At 39.3% G+C, this 20,935-nt stretch overlaps 1 protein-coding gene across 4 annotated transcripts in view; it reads left to right on the top strand.

Moving 5' to 3' along the window:
• Positions 1-20,935, top strand: part of CDKAL1 (CDKAL1 threonylcarbamoyladenosine tRNA methylthiotransferase) — a 227,974-nt gene that overhangs the window by 79,106 nt on the left and 127,933 nt on the right. For all 4 annotated transcript variants that reach the window (XR_014170558.1, XM_081919253.1, XM_081919252.1 and 1 more), the window contains one exon: positions 7,327-7,447. Coding sequence is in view for 3 of the 4 variants with exons in the window: in XM_081919253.1 (XP_081775379.1) it covers positions 7,327-7,447 (121 nt within the window). In the remaining variant the exon portion in view is untranslated. The remainder of the gene's footprint in view (positions 1-7,326; positions 7,448-20,935) is intronic.

Raw genomic sequence — 20,935 nt, 5'->3', positions numbered from 1 at the left:
TAGCTTGTGGAAATCTGGTCGGTCGTACAAATAGAAAAAGTAGACATTGTCATAGTGGGTATTACTGGAGGTAGTGTTATTAATGGGAGAGTTTTCTATAAAGGATATTGGTGGAATGGGAGGACAAATGATGTGCTCCCACCTATCCAAAAAACATTAGCAAAAGAGATGGAAAGGATAGTGGGTAACTTTGAATTGATGGTGTGAATATTCAAACTCCAATTCTGCATCAAAAAAGAGGGTGTTACATATGTGTTTAGTTGGAGCACTGGGAAACTATAGTTAATTAGAGACTTCCCGGTTTAATTACAGCTAGTGGAAGGGGAGGACCAAAGGAGTTGTGTTCATCGGTAAAAGTTTTCATAGCTTGTATTTTTAAATCTAGACATTCTCACCATATCACAGCCATAGTGTGGGCAGCCAATGACATGCTCTGTGTAGCATTTCTTGTTGATGTTCATTAGTCACATGAAAAATATTAAATACAATATTTATTCACTATGTGAATAAGAAGAGTGGATTGCTTATTAATTGAATTAATACTAATTAATTACTGCTTAGCTTAAACAGAAAAGAGGTATGCCAAACAGCATTCTGTAGTGAGAGAGGGTTTATATAGACAACCAATTTTTCCCTTTCAATTTGCAATACATTTTGATGGTATGAATCCAGTACTGTCTCTCACAGTATTCACCAGATTTATATTTATTTGCCTTGCTTGACAGGGGAGAGGGTTGTCATGTCTGATGGCTTTATGTTCAATATAAGCTTTATTGTTTGCCTGAGTACTTGGTTTAACCATTTTAGGCATGTTTCCCCTTGTTTTCTTCCACACTTTCTTTCTCAAGCTGCACACTTATTTCACTTGGTCAAAGTAGGAAGTCTTTTCTCTTCTTTGAATTTTTCAGCAGATAATGAGAAATTCGCTCCCTACAATGGGTGTTTATAGCATGCTGACTTCGAGAGAGTTTCTGGCCTGACTGGTGGTGGAATGCCCAGGCTTTCCATTATTTTTAATGGTCTGTTTCTTAGGGCTATTAAAATTAAAAAATGGTGATCATGGTTATATGAAAATAGTTTTTGCTTTAGTTTGAAGTTTGTAATTACTTGACTTTGTGAAATAGTTCTTACCATTTCCCCCACTAATTAGTGGGTTGTCCATCTGTTTTGGCTTATTCACTGTGAGAGAAAGGAGGAGGGAAAAAGCTTGGAGTTTACTTATATGTTACTCATTCCTCTTCACCTTGATGATGGACATTATTGAAAAAAGTTGCTGCTCAGATAAAACAACTGAAAGTACAGTATCTTCAGATAAACTGTTCCACTCTTAATTTACCTAAGACTAATAGGTGTAGTACAGTATCTGTACAGTATCTTCAGATAAACTGTTCCACTCTTAATTTACCTAAGACTAATAGGTGTCATAGGGACGCGGGTGGCGCTGTGGGTAAAAGCCTCAGCGCCTAGAGCTTGCCGATCGAAAGGTCGGCGGTTCGAATCCCCGCGGCGGGGTGCACTCCCGTTGCTTGGTCCCAGCGCCTGCCAACCTAGCAGTTCGAAAGCACCCTCGGGTGCAAGTAGATAAATAGGGACCGCTTTCTAGCGGGAAGGTAAACGGTGTTTCCGTGTGCAGCTCTGGTTCGCCAGAGCAGCGATGTCACGCTGGCCACGTGACCCGGAAGTGTCTTCGGACAGCGCTGGCCCCTGGCCTCTTGAGTGAGATGGGCGCACAACCCCAGAGTCTGGCAAGACTGGCCCGTACGGGCAGGGGTACCTTTACCTTTACCTTTAATAGGTGTAGCTGGAAAAGGAAGTTGCCCCCGCTTTCCTCTGCCTTTTCTTCCTCCTCAATGTGTGGCTATAACAATTATGTGAAGCAAATTGCCGTCTTCCTTTAGTGCTTCTGAGTTTTGTGTAGCAAGAGGGTGCTTGGCATTTTTGCATGCAGTGCGCTGTCACGAGTCCATGTACTTCTGGTTGTAAACAGTAGCAGCAATATCAACAATGCTCTAATCTGAAATCTGATATTCAGTGCCCTTTACATGGTCATTTTGTTGTCTTTTTCTTGGGCAGCAACCAAATGTTCTGCTCTGTTTTTCGGAATAGAGAATGGCTTGAATCCATGTAATATTAGTCACACTGATTGATTGCATTTTAGTTTGCTTTTTGGTCCCTCAAAACTCACAAGAGACCAATAACAAACGAGATAATCCCCGTCGGCAGACTTAGATTCTAAAAGTTACAACACATAGGAAAAATGGATTGTGAGGGAAGATGAACTAACACTTCATGTAGATGGGATCTTAACTGTGACTAACTTGCTCTGGATCCAGCTCAGTATATAACAGTTGTAAAACACTGAAAAACATGCCATGTGTTCAGCATATCAAATTACTATGTTTTGGTTTCCCTTGAGAGTTCACTTATCTGCTGGCTTCTGAAGCTGGCAGATAGGACCTCCCTTATTCAGATGAAATGCCTTTTTAAAAGCTTTCCCTACCCAATCATGCATCATTTTAAGATTCGTAACATAACTTTTTCTTACTTACACTTGAATTCGCTACAAAAGAGATCGGAGATAACAGCATTACAAAAGGAACTCCGTATGTTAGCTTTCGAGAATAGCTTTTTTATTTTTTAAGGGAAGGATTCTATTTATCTGCAGCTTTCTGGAGCTCTGTAAAAATATGTATTGATAGTTAGGTTAGGAAGCTGGAGCATGGAATTTCTGCCTCTACTAGGCTTCCAGTAGGCCATGCCCCTAAAACTCTTCAAAATATCATTAATTAACCAGTCCAGCTCTGAACTGGATCCAAACATGCAGAGCAATCCTAATAGGATCTGGGGAAGTGCAGAGGGGTAGAGACTCTAATGCATGTAATGTTATGCTGAATCCTGCCAGCCACAAGGAAGGAGACAGGAACTGTGCCCCTTGACGAAGCCCTGGAGCTTTGGATCTCATAGATTAGGGTTTTCTGTGTGTTAGCATAGCAGAAAAGCTGGTAGCAGCTTTCAGGGCACAGCTTTGGGCCTACATGTTATCCTAATGCCCACAGCCATCACCATCAGGGGGTTAGGATTGTACCTTTAGTCAGGTTTAATAGTAAACTCAAATCAACAGGAATACAGTGGTGCCTCGCAAGACGAAATTAATTCGTTCTTTGAGTTTCTTCGTCTTGCGGATTTTTCGTCTTGCGGAGCGCACCCTGGTATTAACAGTTGTAAGAAAAAGGAAACAAACTCGCAAGACGTTTCGTCTTGCGAAGCAAGCCCATAGGGAAAATCATCTTGCGAAGCAACTCAAAAAACGAAAAACCCTTTCATCTTGCGCGTTTTTTGTCTTACGAGGCATTCGTCTTGCGAGGTACCACTGTAATCATTAAGCCCTGTCAGCTTTCAGTGTGTCTAGACTAAGCTTGCCAAAGTCTGGATCCAACCCACTGTATTGAAATGGACTGAACTAGGCATTCTTATATTTCCTTTAACTCGCATTCCCACAGGCCACAATCCAGCACAGATATAGGTAAGCTTATAGAATCACACCATTGTAAAGTTGGAAGGGACTCCGAGGTTCATCTGGTCCAACCCCTTCAATGCAGCATTTTCAACTAATGCATTCATGACTGATGGCCACCCAACCTCTGCTTAAAAACCTCCAATGAAGCAGAGTTCACCACCTTCCAAGGGAGTCTTTTCCATTATCTGACAGCTCTTACTGTCAGAAAGCTCTTTTTGATGTCTAGCTGGATTTAATTTACCTGAATTTTTAAGTAGTATGCATATTGTTAAATCCAAGAATACTTAAAGAACAAAAGTATGGGCAAATAATTGTATCATCAGTTGGCGATATTGCTGTTATTAGCGTGATACAGTGGAAATGAATAATTGAGTGAATGCTATTAGCAGAGTCCATGTATTACTGAAATCACAGTAGGTTATAATGGAATTCTTGGCATTTGCTGGTATGAAAATAACAGGCCTTTTCTAGATGCTATTGAACTTTTTGACATCTATGATAGGTGTAATACTCTTAACATAAAATGGTGTTTTACATCTTAATTAAACTGAATTTTTGACTAAAAGTTTTACTTGACAACTCTGAAAAGGCTGGCATGCCAATTGATTTTTTTGGTACATCAGTGGAAGATTTCAGTGCGCTGCTGCCATGATACTATTACATTTGTCTTGACTCACAAATGTAAACAATGATGGTGTGGCCCTTTATAAGGCAAGTTAGGTGGCAGTTGCTTTGTGGAGCAACCTGGTCGCATAAAAGAGCTAGCCATGCAGTTCTTCCAGTGTTCACTTCCAGTAATTTTAGCAGTAGAGTGTTGTATTTTTTTTAGTGGTGATTGCTGGTAGGAACAGCTTGGTGAAAACAATTTGCCACCCCGAACAACCTCTGCACAGTTGTATTATAAGCAGTAGGAGCATAGAACAGATTCATACGTATCTTGAACCAAAGTGGGCCACTTCAGACAGATTTAAAACTTGTCCAGGGTGAAGTGGGATCTCTCTGACGTGCCCAAAGTTGAAGCAGGGACCTCCGAAACAGTTTGGAACAACTGGAGGAATCAGATTTTTCAAAAGTCTTGCAGACAGTGTGCCTTCAAAAATGAGACATTTCTCCCTCACCTTATCATTTTATAAGGAAAATAACAGGATGAGGAAAGGTGGTGAAGGGAAAATTCTTTAGAGACTGAGAGATCTGTCTTCTAAAAAGAGGAAATGGTTTTACCAGGGCTCTCCAGTCACAATGTTATTTGCTAGTTTTGCTAGTTCTTCTAGTAGTGCTTGCTTTGAAAATGCTGGACTTTCATATCCTTCTGCTTCTGTCCCACATACCCACTCCTTTCAAATCAGCTTTGACCTTAGTTGAGCTGTACAAAAACCTAAAGCTCTATTTAAATTTTAAGTCCCTAAGATTCTGTTATCATCATTTTGAAATTTTGTGGACTCTTTTCCCAGAGGCAGCCCTGTGTTATTTTTATAATAAAATTATTGCCCATTAAAACCACAGAGCAGGTAGCGAAACCCTTTAAATACCCCCTCCCCCAAATCAATGTTAAATATACATAGTAGGAAAATTCCTGGTCCTATTTATCAGTATTTTGGCAGGTTCCTTATCAAGGAAAATCTCTCATGTATACTTTTTTTCCCCTCACAGCCTACAAACTATGTAGGAAAATCACTGCATTTATCCTTTTGAAACTTGGCAGGATTCATCTCCTCAGGTGTGGCTACCATACCCCCAAAAACTAAAGTTACAGGCAATTCATTTGCCATTAGGGTGGGTAGATAAAAATCATCACATAAAATAAAAATACTGTGACAATTTGTTTCTGATATGCCAGAAGTGACTATGTCCACAAATTTCATCCAGTTCTGTCAATAAGGAGAAAATGCTGTAATGTTTCATTTTAATTTGCCCATAATAGTGAATGGGGAAGTTTAACACTTAACTTTTGCAAATTGGGATTTGGCTGCAGACCCTTAGCAAAACTGGATTGCTTCCAGATCAGTTCAGACCAAATTACAGTACAAATTGAGTCTTGCGGTCAGTACAGACCCCTAATTAGTAATTAGTAATGTTGCTTGTTTGCATATGTAACTTAAGGCCATTTCTACTGCCTTGGGAAAACCTGCGAATGAATAAATGGTTTTTAAAATAATGTTTCTGTAACTTTCAATATAAAGGGCCAGTATGATTTTGCCTCCTCAGCCTTTCCTACTTCAAAAGAAACAAGTCACATTTTAAATTTAAATGACTGACTGAATGGCTAGGCATGGATGATCATATTAATAAGCTTAGTTATGTATGAGTCTTTTTCCTGTGTATGCAGGCCCTTCCCCTCCTCCATTTGTGGCAGTGCTGAAGTCTCCAAGTTTGTTTTATCTGCCTAACTTTGGAACAAACCAACTTTGGAACAAACCAGGATCGTAAACTAACTTCAAAGGATGGTTTCAGTCCCACAGTTGTTCCACAGATGGTAACAACCATAGTTTCATGGTTCAGATGAAATGGAAACAATGGTGAATTGGAGACTCCTCCATTTCATTAAAACATGCCATGAAGGAAGGGGGGAAGGTGCTGCATGTTCAGGCACCGTGGTACACTCAGGTGATTCTGGACTGTGGTCTTACTGATCATAGAATCAGAGTTGGAAGGGACCCTGAGCATCATCTAATCCACCCCACAGCAATGCAGGAATAGGCAGCTGTCCCTTACAGGGATCAAACCTGCAACCTTGGTATTGTCAGCACCGCACTCTAACCAACTGAGCTATCCAGTGGGAGATATGATGGATGAAATGAAGTTAGCACTTGCTATGCCAACATGAAATAAAGGTTTGACTGTATGTAAAAAAGGGTAAAGGAAAAGGACCCCGGGCTGATTAAGTCCAGTCGGTGCTCATCTTGCTTTAGGCTAAGGGAGCTGGAGTTTGTCCGCAGAGAGCTTTACTCAGATTGGTTGGGCTTTTTAATCTTGATTATTTACATTTACATTTGAAATAAGATGATGATGATGATGATTACTACCATGGTAGGTGCCAATTCCAGTCCATTATTGGAAATCATACACACACACACTCTCTCTTTAAATAACGTTTAATTAGAAATTGTAACTCAGTATTTTGCAAAGCTACCCCCCCCAAAGCATTCACTTTGATTTGGGTGACCTGAAACAATGTGTCTAGAATTATGGGAAAGGAGCTTTCTGAATATTTGTGTTTGAATATTTTGAAGTCAATATGCAGTTGCTTCTGAATGAGCTCAGTTAAGCTACAGATGGAGCCATAAATTCCAATAAAGTGCTCACATGTCAGTAGTATTATACGTGAGAAGCACAACAAGCTGAATTGTGAAAATGTTCCCTCATCCGAATCTTTTTGCATTACTTTGTGAGAACTTAATGGAAATTCTTGCTCAAGCTGACACTCATCAGTTCAATCATACTGCCTGGAACTTTGGGTTTGTGGTCTAATACTGTTCAAAAGGGAACAACAACACCCTTAAACTCAATAGTAATATTTTTACAGTAATTATAGTCAAAATGCTGTTTCTTGGGAATTTGGCTTTTAAAATGGATTGACTTGCTTTTGTCAAATAGCTGAACAAGATATAATGAAAGGAGCTAAGCTTAATAATAATAATAACAACAACAACAAATTTTAATGTTGGCTTTTCCTTTACTTGGTAAGTTGTTGGTTACCAGAAGACTCCTGGGTCTATTTTTGTTTAACAAAATGCAAAATATTTGAGTAGAATATATTAAAACAAATGAGTTTTATGTATAATGGTACCATTTTTCCCCTTTATTTGAAGGTCACTCTGTGAGATTGCTGGGTCAGAAAAAGGATAATGGAAAACGGTTGGGGGGAGCGCGATTGGATTTGCCAAAGATTAGAAAGAACCCACTGATAGAAATAATTTCCATCAATACAGGGTAAGCATCATTCAAACTGACATAAAATATTCAATACTGCCTAGAAATTCAATTTCATTTTTGTCCATTCTTAATGCAGAGCTGCCTCCGGTCGTACCATAAAGAACAAAACAGTGAAAATTCCCATGATATTCAGTAGCATTAATACTTTAAGACAAGTTACCTAATTATTTACTTATATTTCACAGTTATAAAAATTGAAGGGGTGTGCGCGTTTGCTTAAACTGTAGTGTCTGCTATTTCTAATCTTTCCTGAAAACATAATTTTGTGTTGTGATAGATCTCTTTTGTATGATGACTAACTCTTCCTATACCAGCTTTTATACAGCCAATTTCCATGTCCGTTTTGTGGTTAGAGGAACCACCATGGGGCTACTTTCCCCCTCAGGACCCACAAGATACTGTTGGAAAGCTCTCCTGAAATCGAATAGCACTTTTGAGGACATTGCCTTTTTAATATGCTTGGGCTTTGGCTCTTATTTTGGGTGATGCCTGGGTGCCAGAATGATGCCTGACATCTCTACCATCTGAAAGTACATGGCTGAGGATCATTGGATCTGGACTGTTTTCACACACTAACACCCCACCCTGTAGAAATCCATCAGTTATGTTTTATCTGCACAATTGGAATGAATTTCTGGATCAAATTTGCTTTTTCTGTGCAGCCTGAGCAGGAGCAGTCACCATTAAGAAAAAGAGGTTGGAATATATAGTCTGTCCCTGGATCAAATGACTTTTCAAGTTCTCAAAGCTCTTAACCTAGTTCAAGGTTGTCATCTGTACTAGCTAGATGTTTATCTGAGAATCAATCACAGTCAGTCCATCATTTGAAAAATAAGACTTTAAAGCCGTCTTGCCCAAAAATGGCAATTAAACATTCCCTTTTGGCGACTGTAACCTTGTTTTAAGGACCCATTTGTGCCTAGCTTATATATCTGAGTTTCTAACACTCTTTTTAATTATTTCTCAAAAGCTTGTACTAGTCAGCTAAGGGGAATTGAGGTTACAGGATAGTGTTATCTACTCCAAAGTCTGCACCATGGGAACTAAGTCCTGCAGAATCAGTTATTTATGTAAAAGAAGACTGAGCTGCAAATGTCATTGTTTTTGTGGTGTATCTCTTATTAGGCAAGCAGCTGGTCTAATTAAAAACAGAACACTATCTCTCTTGCCTGGGTCATCCCTGGTTGCTAACACAGCAGTAACACACAAACCCTCCTCCTCCTCTCTCTCCACCAGTCCAATTTCCCCATATTCATTGCTTTCCCTCCTCCCTTCTTGCCTTTCGTTCTCTCTGGAACTGCGGCTCCCTTGCCCAGAAAACAGTCCTCTTCCATGAGATTTTCCTCTCTTGGTCCATCGATTTCCCCTCACAGTAACTTTGATTACCCCAGCACTGCCCCTCTTTCTGCCTTCTCCTTTAGATAGTGGGGTAGGAGAGCTGAGAAAAAAAATCACATCAGTCAACCAATGTGTCCTTTTGGTTTCAGATAGCACAGGTGTAGACTAAAAAACCTGGGGCACAAATTTCACAGCCCTCCAGCCGCTGTGGTGGCTCATTTACCAGAAGTATTTAGTGCTAACTCTGGAAGTGTTTACTCAATTCAGACCAAACTAAGCCTCCTAGAGCATAATATACAGTGACTGAACTCATAGCAGTGCAGAATCAGCAAGACCAAAGGAGGAAAACAGACACAATCTCCTGTCCAGGGGCTCTCGTGTTCACACTAAGCCATAGCTTGGTTTAGCATTACTTGTGAACTGAACCATAATGTAATCATGCACATTATTTCACAGTATTCAAAGAGTAATTAAAAATGAGAAAGCTAAATGGAGAAGCCAGTAATAGGTGATTTGGATCCATCTGACTGAGAGCAAAAAGGATATAAAAAGTTTTGACATTTCTTCATATGAAACAAAACAACTTGTGCTTAAAAGTTAGAAGACGAGAGAGGGAAAAAATAATTGTTTACCATAGAAATAATTGCAAATTCTTTTTTTATTTTTGTCTAGAGGTATGTGTACAAACACATGCATGCACATGTATTAGTGGTACTGGAATACATCAAAGATACTATTTCTTAATTAAACTATTTAAATGGGATCTCTGACACACAGTATTTTTCCAATTACTTGTCCAAATATGTAACCACAGCTTTGTTAATCTAAGTACTTTAACATTATTTTCTTTGTTTTATTTATGAAGTTCTACATCACTGAATATGTTTGAGCTGTTATAAAGAACATTGCTCTTTAGATTTATGCATTTATATGTTTAGTTTGATATTCCCACACTTGCCCCAAGGGGTAAGAGCAGCCAACATGTGCAGTTTTTGTAGCTCAAAGTTTATCTTAATCCAGCATCGTTCCAGCGGCATCTTACATAAGGAATGTTCTCCTAGTCCTGCTACTGTGCCTGTTAGTTGCATCCCCTTTAGAATTATCTACTGGGTAGGGTTGCACTGAAATAGCTGGCCCTTTGCTTTTTCTTAACATCAGCCATTCACAACATAAGAGGAGCCTGCTGGATCAGACCAGTGGCTCATCTAATCCATCTCATAGTAGCCAGCCAGATGCCAATGGGAAACATGCAAGCAGAGACTAAGCAAAGAGCACTCTCACCACCTGCAGTTTCTAGCAATTGGTAGTCAGAAGCATATTGCCTCCAATTCTGGGGGCAAAGTGTAGAGCATAGCCAACATGACTAGGAGCCACCATGATGATGATGATGATATTGATATTGATATTGCTTCCTATGAAGCATCTCAAGGTGATTTCACAATAAACACACACACAAACACACAAATTGCATATCTTAAAAAAACACCCCAGCAATTACACACACACACACACACACACACACACACACACACACTACAAAGGTTAGGGATGCTGCGAGTTCTAGTCCCAGACATCTGGAGGGCACTGTGTTGGCTCCCTCTGCCCTGAAGGACTTGGATATTATAGAATTATAATAATGGTCCATGTATCTTTTCTGAACTGTGATTCCATATTAGTATGTTCTTAGGACACATACATTTCCTAAGAGAAGCAATATTATATGGAACTGTCTTAACTGGTTAACAGTCTCACCCAGCAGTGGACTGTGGAGAAGAGCTCTTAAGACATGGGCTGAATTATATAAGGAGAGGCAATCCTAGCTATTTCGGTCTATATAGATGAGCACCTTAGGCCCAGAGGTTAATAGGCGACCAGTATTGGTATACAGTGGTGCCTCTACTGGTTACGTATCCTTTGGGATACACATATGACAAACCCGGAAGTATTTTTCTGGGTTTCGCCATGCGCAGAAGTGCTCTCCTGCTTCATGCATGCACAGAACAGGCACCTCCAGTTGCGAAAACCTCAGGATCCGACTGGAGCTCTGGAACGGATCCCATCCGCAACCAGAGGTACCACTGTAGTATGACTTCACTGGCCAATATATTCTGGCAGCCACAGTTTGCAGCAGTTATTATTAATTAAATGTCTATATTGCCTTTCATCGGAAGATCACAGGGCAGTTTACAATATAAAAACATAAAAATGCATAGCGTAATAAGAAACCAAAGCAATGACCCCCCACAGAAGCGGGGTTTTCTGGTTTCTCCCCAGTAGTGGTTGGAGAGGGTGATATAGATCAAGAGAATTGGCGCAGAATGAAAAATTTCAACACTACTTCCACCTGAAGCTGCTTGAGTAGGGTTGTCAACTAGTTATAAAAAGAAGGAAATGGAGGGTAGGGACTAGAGATCCTGATCACAGCTCTCCTTCAGCATATCCATTTTGGCCCTTAGCACAGTGGTTTTTAAATACACAACAGGGTAGAGGGTTCTTCCCCTGGGATGCTGGAGCACATGTGCACTGTGAAATGTGCAAGCAGATACTGATTGGGCAGCCTTGCAGATAAGTATTGGGAGCCATTCAACTGTCCTCATGCTCTGATCCCTCTGTCCCCTGCTCATGTGATCATCTCTTCAGCCAGGAGAGAGGAAGAGTTTACCAGTGGCTGCCTCTGTTGTGTTTCCATCTGTGGAAATTGCAGTGCGTGCTTGCATCTGCATGCTGTCATCTTCCAGAATGGGGAGAGTGTGTTCATGTGTGGTAGCAGCAGGGGCTGCACCTGGCCACCTCTAAGTGGTTACCGATCACAGGCAGCATACTTTTATTACAAGGGAGTGGTTAAAGGTCTGCTAATTTCCTTATTGCAGCAGTGGTCTTACATGAATAAACATAATTGCCTAATTCCATGATCTGCTGCAACGGTCCGTGAATATTTCAGGTTGAGCTCACAACTGAATGCAGCTTCATAACCTGTGTCTCACTGTGCTCTCATTGCAAGTTACCCCAGCTTATTTTGCCTTGGTTAAGTTGCTGCTTTTCCAGATGTAGCAGAGTGTAAGGCAGAGAGAAGGCATGGCAAGTTGTCATTGATAATGCTTTGTCTCCACAGTTTTCTTGCGGGTATTTCAGTCTCTGTGAAGCTGTTGCACAACCTTCTACACCTCATGTTTCACTGTAATGGCCAACAGGAGGGACTTCCCAAATACAGAACTTAGCTAAATTACTTTTCATTCCAGCTATGAATATTTATGGGATCAAGGTAACTTAATGGCTACTTGTCTAGTCCTGCAACCCATTTTTCAGCACAGTGGTATGTGCTGGGTGCGCACTCCCCAGCACATGCATGCTCATGCGCACACACCCTTTGGGGGATAGCCAAAGCACTAATCAATGGCCTATTTTTCGTTGCAACCTATGTTAGCTAAAACTCTCAGTGAGCATTTTTAATTCACTGTAGTCTCAAAAATTGCATATAAATGCAATATTTTAAGCATCTGCTCAGTATCTCAAAGGAACGTTATTGTCAATAGCTTTGCAACTGGATCTGTTTCACATTTAGAAGTAAATCTTATTGCATTTATTGGAGACACTGTTGTGTCAGTGTACACAGGGCTGCAGACTTAAGAATTTACATATCTATTTTGTGTTAAGTCTTTCTGAGAATATAATTTTGACCTATGATTCCTAAATCTTGTTTGTAAGTCAGAGGAATTTCATACTCAGAATGGCACTCATAGATGAAATTTGCCTGCTGACGTAAAATGCTTCATTATAATTGGCCTTTATTTTCCCAGTAGAAGACCCTCTTTGTTAGCAAGAAATAGAAAAGTACTGAAGCAAGTGCTGACAGCTCACTTTAAGCAAAGGCTAATTACTCTTTTGGTTCTCGTCAAAATAATTTCTGTTGATTACCTTCTTTAGCACTCTGCATTCAGACTCTGCACCTGACAGAATTCCTTATGATAAAAGTAATTTTGAATGTTGTTTTGTTTAACAAACCAGACCCCTTGGTACCATAGAAATGGTATTGTAATCATGTGAGCAGAAATACTTTTCTCATTATAATATTAAAAGGGGGGGAACCTCGCCTTTTGAGTGGCTAATTTGTGTAACCACATTTTATTATACAGGAGTAAGAATTCTAATATTAATACAGAGTTTTGGTAAGAGATCATTTCCTGTTTTGTGGGGGTCTCTTATTTTTTTGTAGAAATCTCTACTCCCTTCAGAAAATGCCAAGTATGAGAGCCAAAGTTTATTACTGCTCCAATAAGATAATTGGCTGCAAGACTGAATCTATATTTCAAATTGCTTGGTAATAGAAGCTAATTCTTGTAGGGATGGATAGCTAATCAAAATTCTTTGGTTCTTGAGCAGCTAGGCAGCTGAAAACCTGTATTTTTGATTGTGAATATGCATCGTTTTCTCTCTCCCCACCCACTCATTTCTAAAGTACAGTTTTTGCATTAACTGCAACAAAAAGGCACCTGAAAAACGTAATTTAGATGTAGGACAGATATCGGTGAAATGTCAAAACTATGCATTTTAGGATATGGTATATTTCTGTGAGGTAAAAACTGTTTTGTGATTTCCTGCTTTTGAATTATTTAAGGATAACTAAACGATCTTAAATGCAGAAGCCATCGTTCCTGTCTAACTGTAACTTGTTGAAGTATCTGTTGCCAGGCCTGAAGCATGCAAGAGCACCAGCTGGAGTATATCAAATATTCATGGTATCAGATAGTTAACAATAACAGAATGGAAAGACAGTTTCACAGATCACAGTCTGTCCCATTATTTTTCTAATCTAAGTGGCTGACATCATATATTTTAAAGAAATGTAGTCATCTCTTTTTGGCTGTGACTTACAAAATATGTGCCCAAATCTTTATGCCATGTTGGTCGCAGATTGGCTTCAAACTGCTTCAGATTGCATTTTTATTGAGCCAAGCCAAGAGTAGTTTATTCAAAGGTGTTGTGTAATGTCACTTTTTCTCTTGGAACAAAGGCCCAGTGCATTTCCTGCTATAAAGCCCAAGAGGTATTTTCCTTCCCCTCCACTTTTTAAAGGGGAGTAGCATTGTTTTTTGTCTACTTGTTAGCTCTTTCTCTCTCTGCTCCTAGTAAGTAGGAAGAAAGAATGAGAAGAAATTTCTTTTTAGTTATACTTTTAAGCAGAGGTTAAAAACATAGATTAAGCAACCCCCAGTATTGCACATTTACCAGTCCTTAGAAGTATCTGTGTGGCTGTTATCCATGTCTTCCTTTGTAACAGGAAAGATTGACTTAGCAGACATTCTAGGAATGTCAACTTCTCTTATTTTCACTCTTAGAATCATGCAGAATAGGAATCTAAATAGTAGGTTTCTAGTCTTACATTTGAAAACATCAAGGCTTCTGTGTGCTTGAAAACAGATGGTCCCATTTTCTAGAGCATCAAGACTTGACATTTCCTGTCCTTTGGCTCAGCTGATGTTCATCCATTTCTGTCCTGTCATTAATTGGGCTGCATTTTGTTGTTGTTGTTGTTGTTGTTGTTGGGTCATCTGATGGCATATCATTATGCTTAAGCAGTCTGATTTGAGTTAGTGCTATTCCCCCATAGTCCTCTGCAGATAAGTCATAGAATTGTACAATCACAGAATTGTAGAGTTGGAAGGGGCCCCGAACGTCATCTAGTCCAATCCTCTTCAATACAGAAATTTCAACTAGATCATATATTACAGATGGCCATACAACCTCTGTTTAAAAACCTCCAAGGAAGAAGAGTCCATCACCTCTTGTGAGAGTCTCTTCTACTGGGTGTGTGGAGGATGTATCTCCCAGTCCCTTCCACTCATCACACTCAGTCTCTGCACATTGGAAATTCTGTTTGCGCACGATCCTAAGCTTGTACACTCCAAATAGGTGTCTTTTATTACTTCAAGGATGGGGATAATGTATATGGAGCCTATGTATGTTGTGGTGAATGCATGTAGGCCCTTGGAACTCAAGTGTCCCAAAATAAGTTGAAGTCTTCTCTTTTTCTTTCCTTCTCCTTTTTGTTTTTGTGTAAAGGCAATTTGTAGATGGAGTGGGGGGGAGGGAATTAAAGAGCAGTTTATGCAAAGGTCAAGCAGGAATGTGCCACTCACCACATCTATTAATTTAGTTTTAAATTCTCAGCAAATGTTTGGCAGTCCCATGATCTCTTTATATAGCAGCCCGGAACGAGACTTGGTGTCTCTCTTGTTTTTAAGAGATAAACGTCTAGTATGCTTGTGTTTTGGGGTTTGTGTGTGAGTCATGTGTGTTTATATACTCATTTTAAAGCCTTAGTTACCTTGGAGCAAGGTAACTTGTTGCTCAACAACTTGAGTTCCTATTAGGCTGAAAGTACAGCTGGGAGTATGTTTACAAAAGAGGTTGCTTAGTCATCTGCTTTTCCCAGCTTCTGCCAATCTGTTTTTCTTTTTACTTTGATAAACTATCCTCATTTGTTGGCGTACTTTCTGCAAACTAGATTGTGCTTGATTCACTGTACTATTTCCCATGGTTTGAGGGTAAATAACCATTCCTCTCCCCGATATTTTTATTGATTTAGCTTAAGTCCTAAACCATGGCAAAAGAGAGAAAAGAACCAGCATTAGGAAAATAGAAAAACAGATGCACTAGATATAAATAAGTTTCAATCAGAGGTGTGAATTCCATATTCACTATAGGTTTAATAAACCAGGACTCATTGAATTGGATGAACCTGTTTAAAATCACATGATTCTACTGTACAATTCTTTGTCAATTGTGCCCGAGCACTATTTGTATTTTCAACTAGACGTTTGACAACAAGATGACACGTGAACTTCTTATGGCCCTATGTGACTATAGAAATAGCTATTGACAAAACAAGTTATCAAAATAAATATGGAGAACATTGCAGTGTGGATTAACTATTTTCTAAAGTGAAGGAATGGAGGTTAGTGTGTTTGAATAGTAAAGAGAAAATATTAATATTCACCTTTTCTACTTAGTGTCCTAATCAGTCATGTCATATAAAGAAAAGTGCAGAGGTCACAAGAAAGGTTCGATGTTTTTAGATAATTGATTTCAGTAGGCCTAAAAATTAAGGTTGGTTAAACTTGTATCTGGCTGCAGTCCAGAATGGTCCTTTACTCTTCCTTGAAGAATTCACAGTGTGATATGAGACTGGGAACTGAGGCTTGGGAGTCTTGTACTCTCAGAAAGGCAGCTGCAGTAATGCTACTTTGACTGGTTCCGCCACCTGCAGAAGAAGGCAGGCTGGTGCTGTGGCTCTTGCATGGAAAGGCTGTTTGGTGTCAAATGGCCTACCTTTTGGAGATAATTTTTTGTGAGAATGCATAGTTGGCAGAGTAAATGTACAAATTTAAAATGCTTTGAACTATTTTACTTTTTAAATTGTTAGACCGTGCTGCTGAATATAATTATTGGTTATATCCTATTATTTTAGAATCCTACCATGAACAGCTTTTGATACACATAAAGTACAATGCAAAACAAAACAATCATTTAAAATAAGCTGCTAAGAACACACATATTATTTGTATATAATTAAGGCTAAAACTCAGAATTGAGGCAGTAGCAGAATTAAACACTGAAAGCCTGCAAAAAAAGTTTAATTTTAAGTTCTGTTGAAAGGAGGTTAGAGAGGGCATTTTGACGCGGTACCATTAGAAGAGTGTGCCAGATAGTATGGATAAATAGTATGTTAAAAATAAGTCTTTAAAGTCTTTAAAAGGATGATCTAAATTTCCTAAAATTTGAGATTTAATATTGGAAAATTACATTACATGAATTGAAACAAGTTAATAAATTGCTGGTAAAATTTAAGAGTTTGGAATGCAGGAACAAGAGTTGCGAGGAAGTCCAATGATGAGAATGAAATGTGGATAGTGGAAAAGTGTATGTTACTCTGTATGTTTTTTATTGTTTAAACAAAACTTTAATAAATATTATTATTAAAAAAAAGAATAGTGTGCCAGAGCCATGCTGCTACCATTGAAAAGGCCCTCATCATGGCACCAAGAGCAAGGCCTACAAGACTGATCTCAAAGTCCAGGCATGTCTCTATGGGAGCAAGGTGTCATTAAGATGACCTTGTCCCAGCTCATTTAGGACTTTAAAAACAGCACTTAAATTGAGTCCAGAAACAAACAGATAGTCAATAAAGTTGTTGTGAGATTTGAGATGTACATTCTGATCTCTGAGCACTAGACCAAAGTATATTAGCTTTCGGTAGAGATCTCAATACAAACTTTCTTCACAGCTTCCAATACTGAACCAAATAGCTGTGTTACTGTCTGAGCTACTTTACACAGCAATCACAATTGCAGCAGCTACCCTCATGTACACCCTGTAGCAAACACACAAAAGTGTGATTGACAGGCACAATTCTATAAATATCCATTGTATACATGTCAGGGACTTGCGGCAAATTAGAGCTCCTGAGCGCATTGACACACAGTTTATGCATCTGCCGTGGTGTGCGTAAAGTGTGAAACAGCCTTCATAATAGTATAATATAATTCCTGTTGGTTATGAATATATAGCTACTTCACTTTCCACTGGCAGTTGTAGAACAGTTAAGACAGTTGAAATGCAGAGATATATATGTGGAAATGGAAAACCTGCAAGCAAAGATTACATCAACAATATATGTGGAATGCGGCTTGCTTCAGTCATTACTATTATTTATGCATTTGTTGTATTTATATATGGCATTTTTTGGCAATGCTCCCAAGGCAGTTTACTAAAACAAATAAATGATATAAAAAGTAAAGTTGGTCCAAGGGACGGGACAGTCTGATCAGAGCAGGCCCTGCTGTTGTTTTTGCTTGCTTTGCTTGCTCTGTTCTTCCTTCTCTCAGGACAGATAGTGTCAGTTAGCTGCAGGGGGGGGGAGGCTTGTTGACTTTGCTTGCCTCCAACTGCCAGGTTTGTATGCCTTTAACAGCTGTGTGATTAAAAGTGTATGCCCTCGATGGTGGGAATGATGCCACTTGCTGCATTTCTGCTTGTCACCCTAGAACCTGTGCCCCTCCAACTGTTATTAGATCCCAACTCCTGGAAACCTCAGTCCGCATGGTCAATGGTCAGCCATGATGGGAGCTTTAGTTCAGCTTCAGAAAGGCCACAGGTATATAGAATCATAGAATTGTAGAGTTGGAAAGGACCACAAGAGTCATCTGTTCCAACCCCTCCCCAATGCAGGGATCTTTTGCCCAACTTGGAGCTTGAACCCACAACCCTGAGATCTCTACCTCTCCACGACTCCCATGCTCTACTAACTGAGCTATCTCTCTGAGCATTCCTGTGTAAAAGACACAATATCCATGTCAAGAGGAAAAGTTGGTGTCTGGGTACAAGCTCACAGAAGTTTCAGCTACTGAACAATTTGAGCAATATCACATACACTTTTACCCCATCTACCTTTATCACAGGTTTTCATTTAGCTCACGTCTGTTTTCTTCCTTGTTAATTTTCACAAATTTATTCTTGCAACTTGGGAACATTTTGTGATGGTTGACTAGAAGGTTGTGCCTGCTTGTACTTCATTGAACTGGTTTTTATGCTCCAATGTGTGCTTTTCTTAATTTATTGTCTAATGCCTTATAAAAAGCCTTGTCATATCTATATTGCCAGGAAGCTACTGCTTCAGAAAGAGAGGAAATGGATTTATCTTGCACAGTTGCAATTGCTTAAGACTGACTCATGAGCTGAACACCAGATTAGAAGAGTATCTATCTATTCTTTTTCAAAGAGTGTATGTAAGCCATTATTTTTATAATACCTGGTTGCAGGTGACCTGGAATAGTTCCAGGCTTGAGTTATTTAAAAGAGGAAGGCAAGATTGGGCCCAAGGTACATCAAGACAGTCAGACTGGTTTTTGGTAGCTGAGATATGAAAATGTGGCAGGACAGGAGCAAACACAACATTTAAAATGTAAGAAAGATGAAAGGATGAAAGGTTGATCATTTAGGCCAGGGGGACCCAAACTTTTTTCAAAGAGGGCCAGATTTGATGAAGTGAAGGATTTTACCCCAGGACATATACTGCCACACGGAGGCAGGATTAAATCAGCCGGTGGGCCGGATTAGGCCCCCGAAACGGACTTTGGACATTCCTGATTTAGGCTGATCTAATAAGTAAGTGAAGGTTTCATTTCCCTTTCCTAAAATGCTTTCTTTAGTTATTGGTAATAACTTTATCACACTCTTCCTCTATCCAGCATTGTTTAGGGCCAAAGTTGTCATTTACAGGACTTTTAAAAAATTAAGGAAAGGACATAAATATAAACTACATACAAGAATACAGAAAGATTGAATTAAATTGAATATACACACAAATGTGGGTTATGTTTACAATCCCTAAAAAGAATAATTATTGTTATTGGGAGTGGAAGTAGTAACATTCCTTCCCCCCAAATTTTAATTATTTAATTGCATATAACAATGCAAGTGTTTAAGAGATAAAGAAGCAAAGCTGTTTAACATCAGATGATCCACAACTTAAGGGGAGAGGAAAGAATGATGCAGAGTAGAAATACAATACAAGGAATAATAAGATCATGATTCCATGAAAGCACAATGGAGCGGTCAGTAATAAGTCTTGGAATACCATCAAATCCAAATAAAATCACAGTTTGCAGGAACCTGTGAACCATAAGTTGGTCCTTTGACATAAGTCACGAAAGACCACTATGTAGTTGCATAGTCCATAGGTTTGGCTTTACCCCTAGAAACTTGTAAAGGCAGGGGGGAAGGTAGCTTACCTTTAACTGTGGTTCTTCAAGTGGTCATCCATGCATTCACACAAACTGACCTTCGCCAATACCTTCAACCATTTATTTATTTATTTATCCCCCACCCATCTGGGTGGCTCCCAACACAATATTAAAAACACAATAAAAGATCAAACATTAAAGACTTCCCTAAACAGGGCTTCCTTCAGATGTCTTCTAAAAGTCAGATAGTTGTTTATTTCCTTGATATCTGATGGGAGGATGTTCCACAAGGTGGGCGCCACTACCGAGAAGACCCTTTTAAAATCATCCATCATCTATAGAAGGTTGTGATCATTCCTCTGTGCATTTTCCACAGAGCAAATGATTTTCCCCAATCTGTGGGATTTTTGCAATAGGGCCCTACCTCACAGAGTGCTTATAATTATAAATTAGAAAAAGAAATATTGTTAGCTACTTCTGAACTTTCAAGAGAGCAATGGACTTCAGATATTAAACCTTTTTATTAGCTTTAAGCATAATTTGGGGCAGCTAGATGTGTTACTGTAGCTGTGCATTTTCCTCTCAAAAGGAGAACATTTATTTAATAGAAGCAATTTCCCCCCCCTAAAAGCCTGTTTTTTGAATCCACATCAGTAGCATTCTCCTGCTAAGCTGGCTTCAAATTTTTATGGCAGTTACTGGTTGCTAGTAATTTAGATCATCTTTTGAGACAACAAGGTGCTAGCAACATTAGTAGCATTGGAACATGCTTTGAGTACCAGCTCCTGGTACAGTTTCATACTATTTGAGAACCTAGTGCAAATTGTAGCAGAAATATGAAGAGAAAAATCTTGCCTAAGTGTCACTGTAGGAAGCTTATTTTCAAAGACATGGTGTTGCATTTTTTGATGGCTTACGGTGTTTTTGCTATTATTCTACACAATTCAGAAGCTGTGTTCCCACAGAGACTACTGACATACTTTCTTTTCTTTCCTTTTTTGAAGCAAGTCTGATAGCTATCTCTGTCTGTCTAAATTAAGCTTGCTAACATGCCCCACTCACATAGAATTCTTAACCCCTTTCTTCCGGATGTTTTGACCAGTACTAAAACAATACCTTTTATCCAAAGAACCTGTTATATGTTTCAGAATTAACTGAAGCCTAATGTTTCCTGTGTGATTTAACCACTCTGAAAGACTATGTCCCAAAAGCCATTGAGGAAGTGAAAACAATAGCTCTTATCACAGGCAGCGGCCCACTTTTCAGCTGAGTTTTCTATATGGCTGGTTTAGGGGTTGTTAATCTTAGAGGACTTCTTGGTTTGCTAAGTGCATTACTCAGTCCGCAGGAGTGTGGTGGGGATAGCCATTCTTGTTTTATAAATAACTGCTAAAACTATTCCTTC

The sequence above is a fragment of the Podarcis melisellensis genome, assembly GCF_964234715.1.
Source record: "Podarcis melisellensis genome assembly, chromosome: 7".
Lineage (NCBI taxonomy): Eukaryota > Metazoa > Chordata > Lepidosauria > Squamata > Lacertidae > Podarcis > Podarcis melisellensis.
The sequence above is the reverse complement of the archived record's forward strand: the minus strand, read 5'-3'. Positions and strand labels throughout refer to the sequence as shown.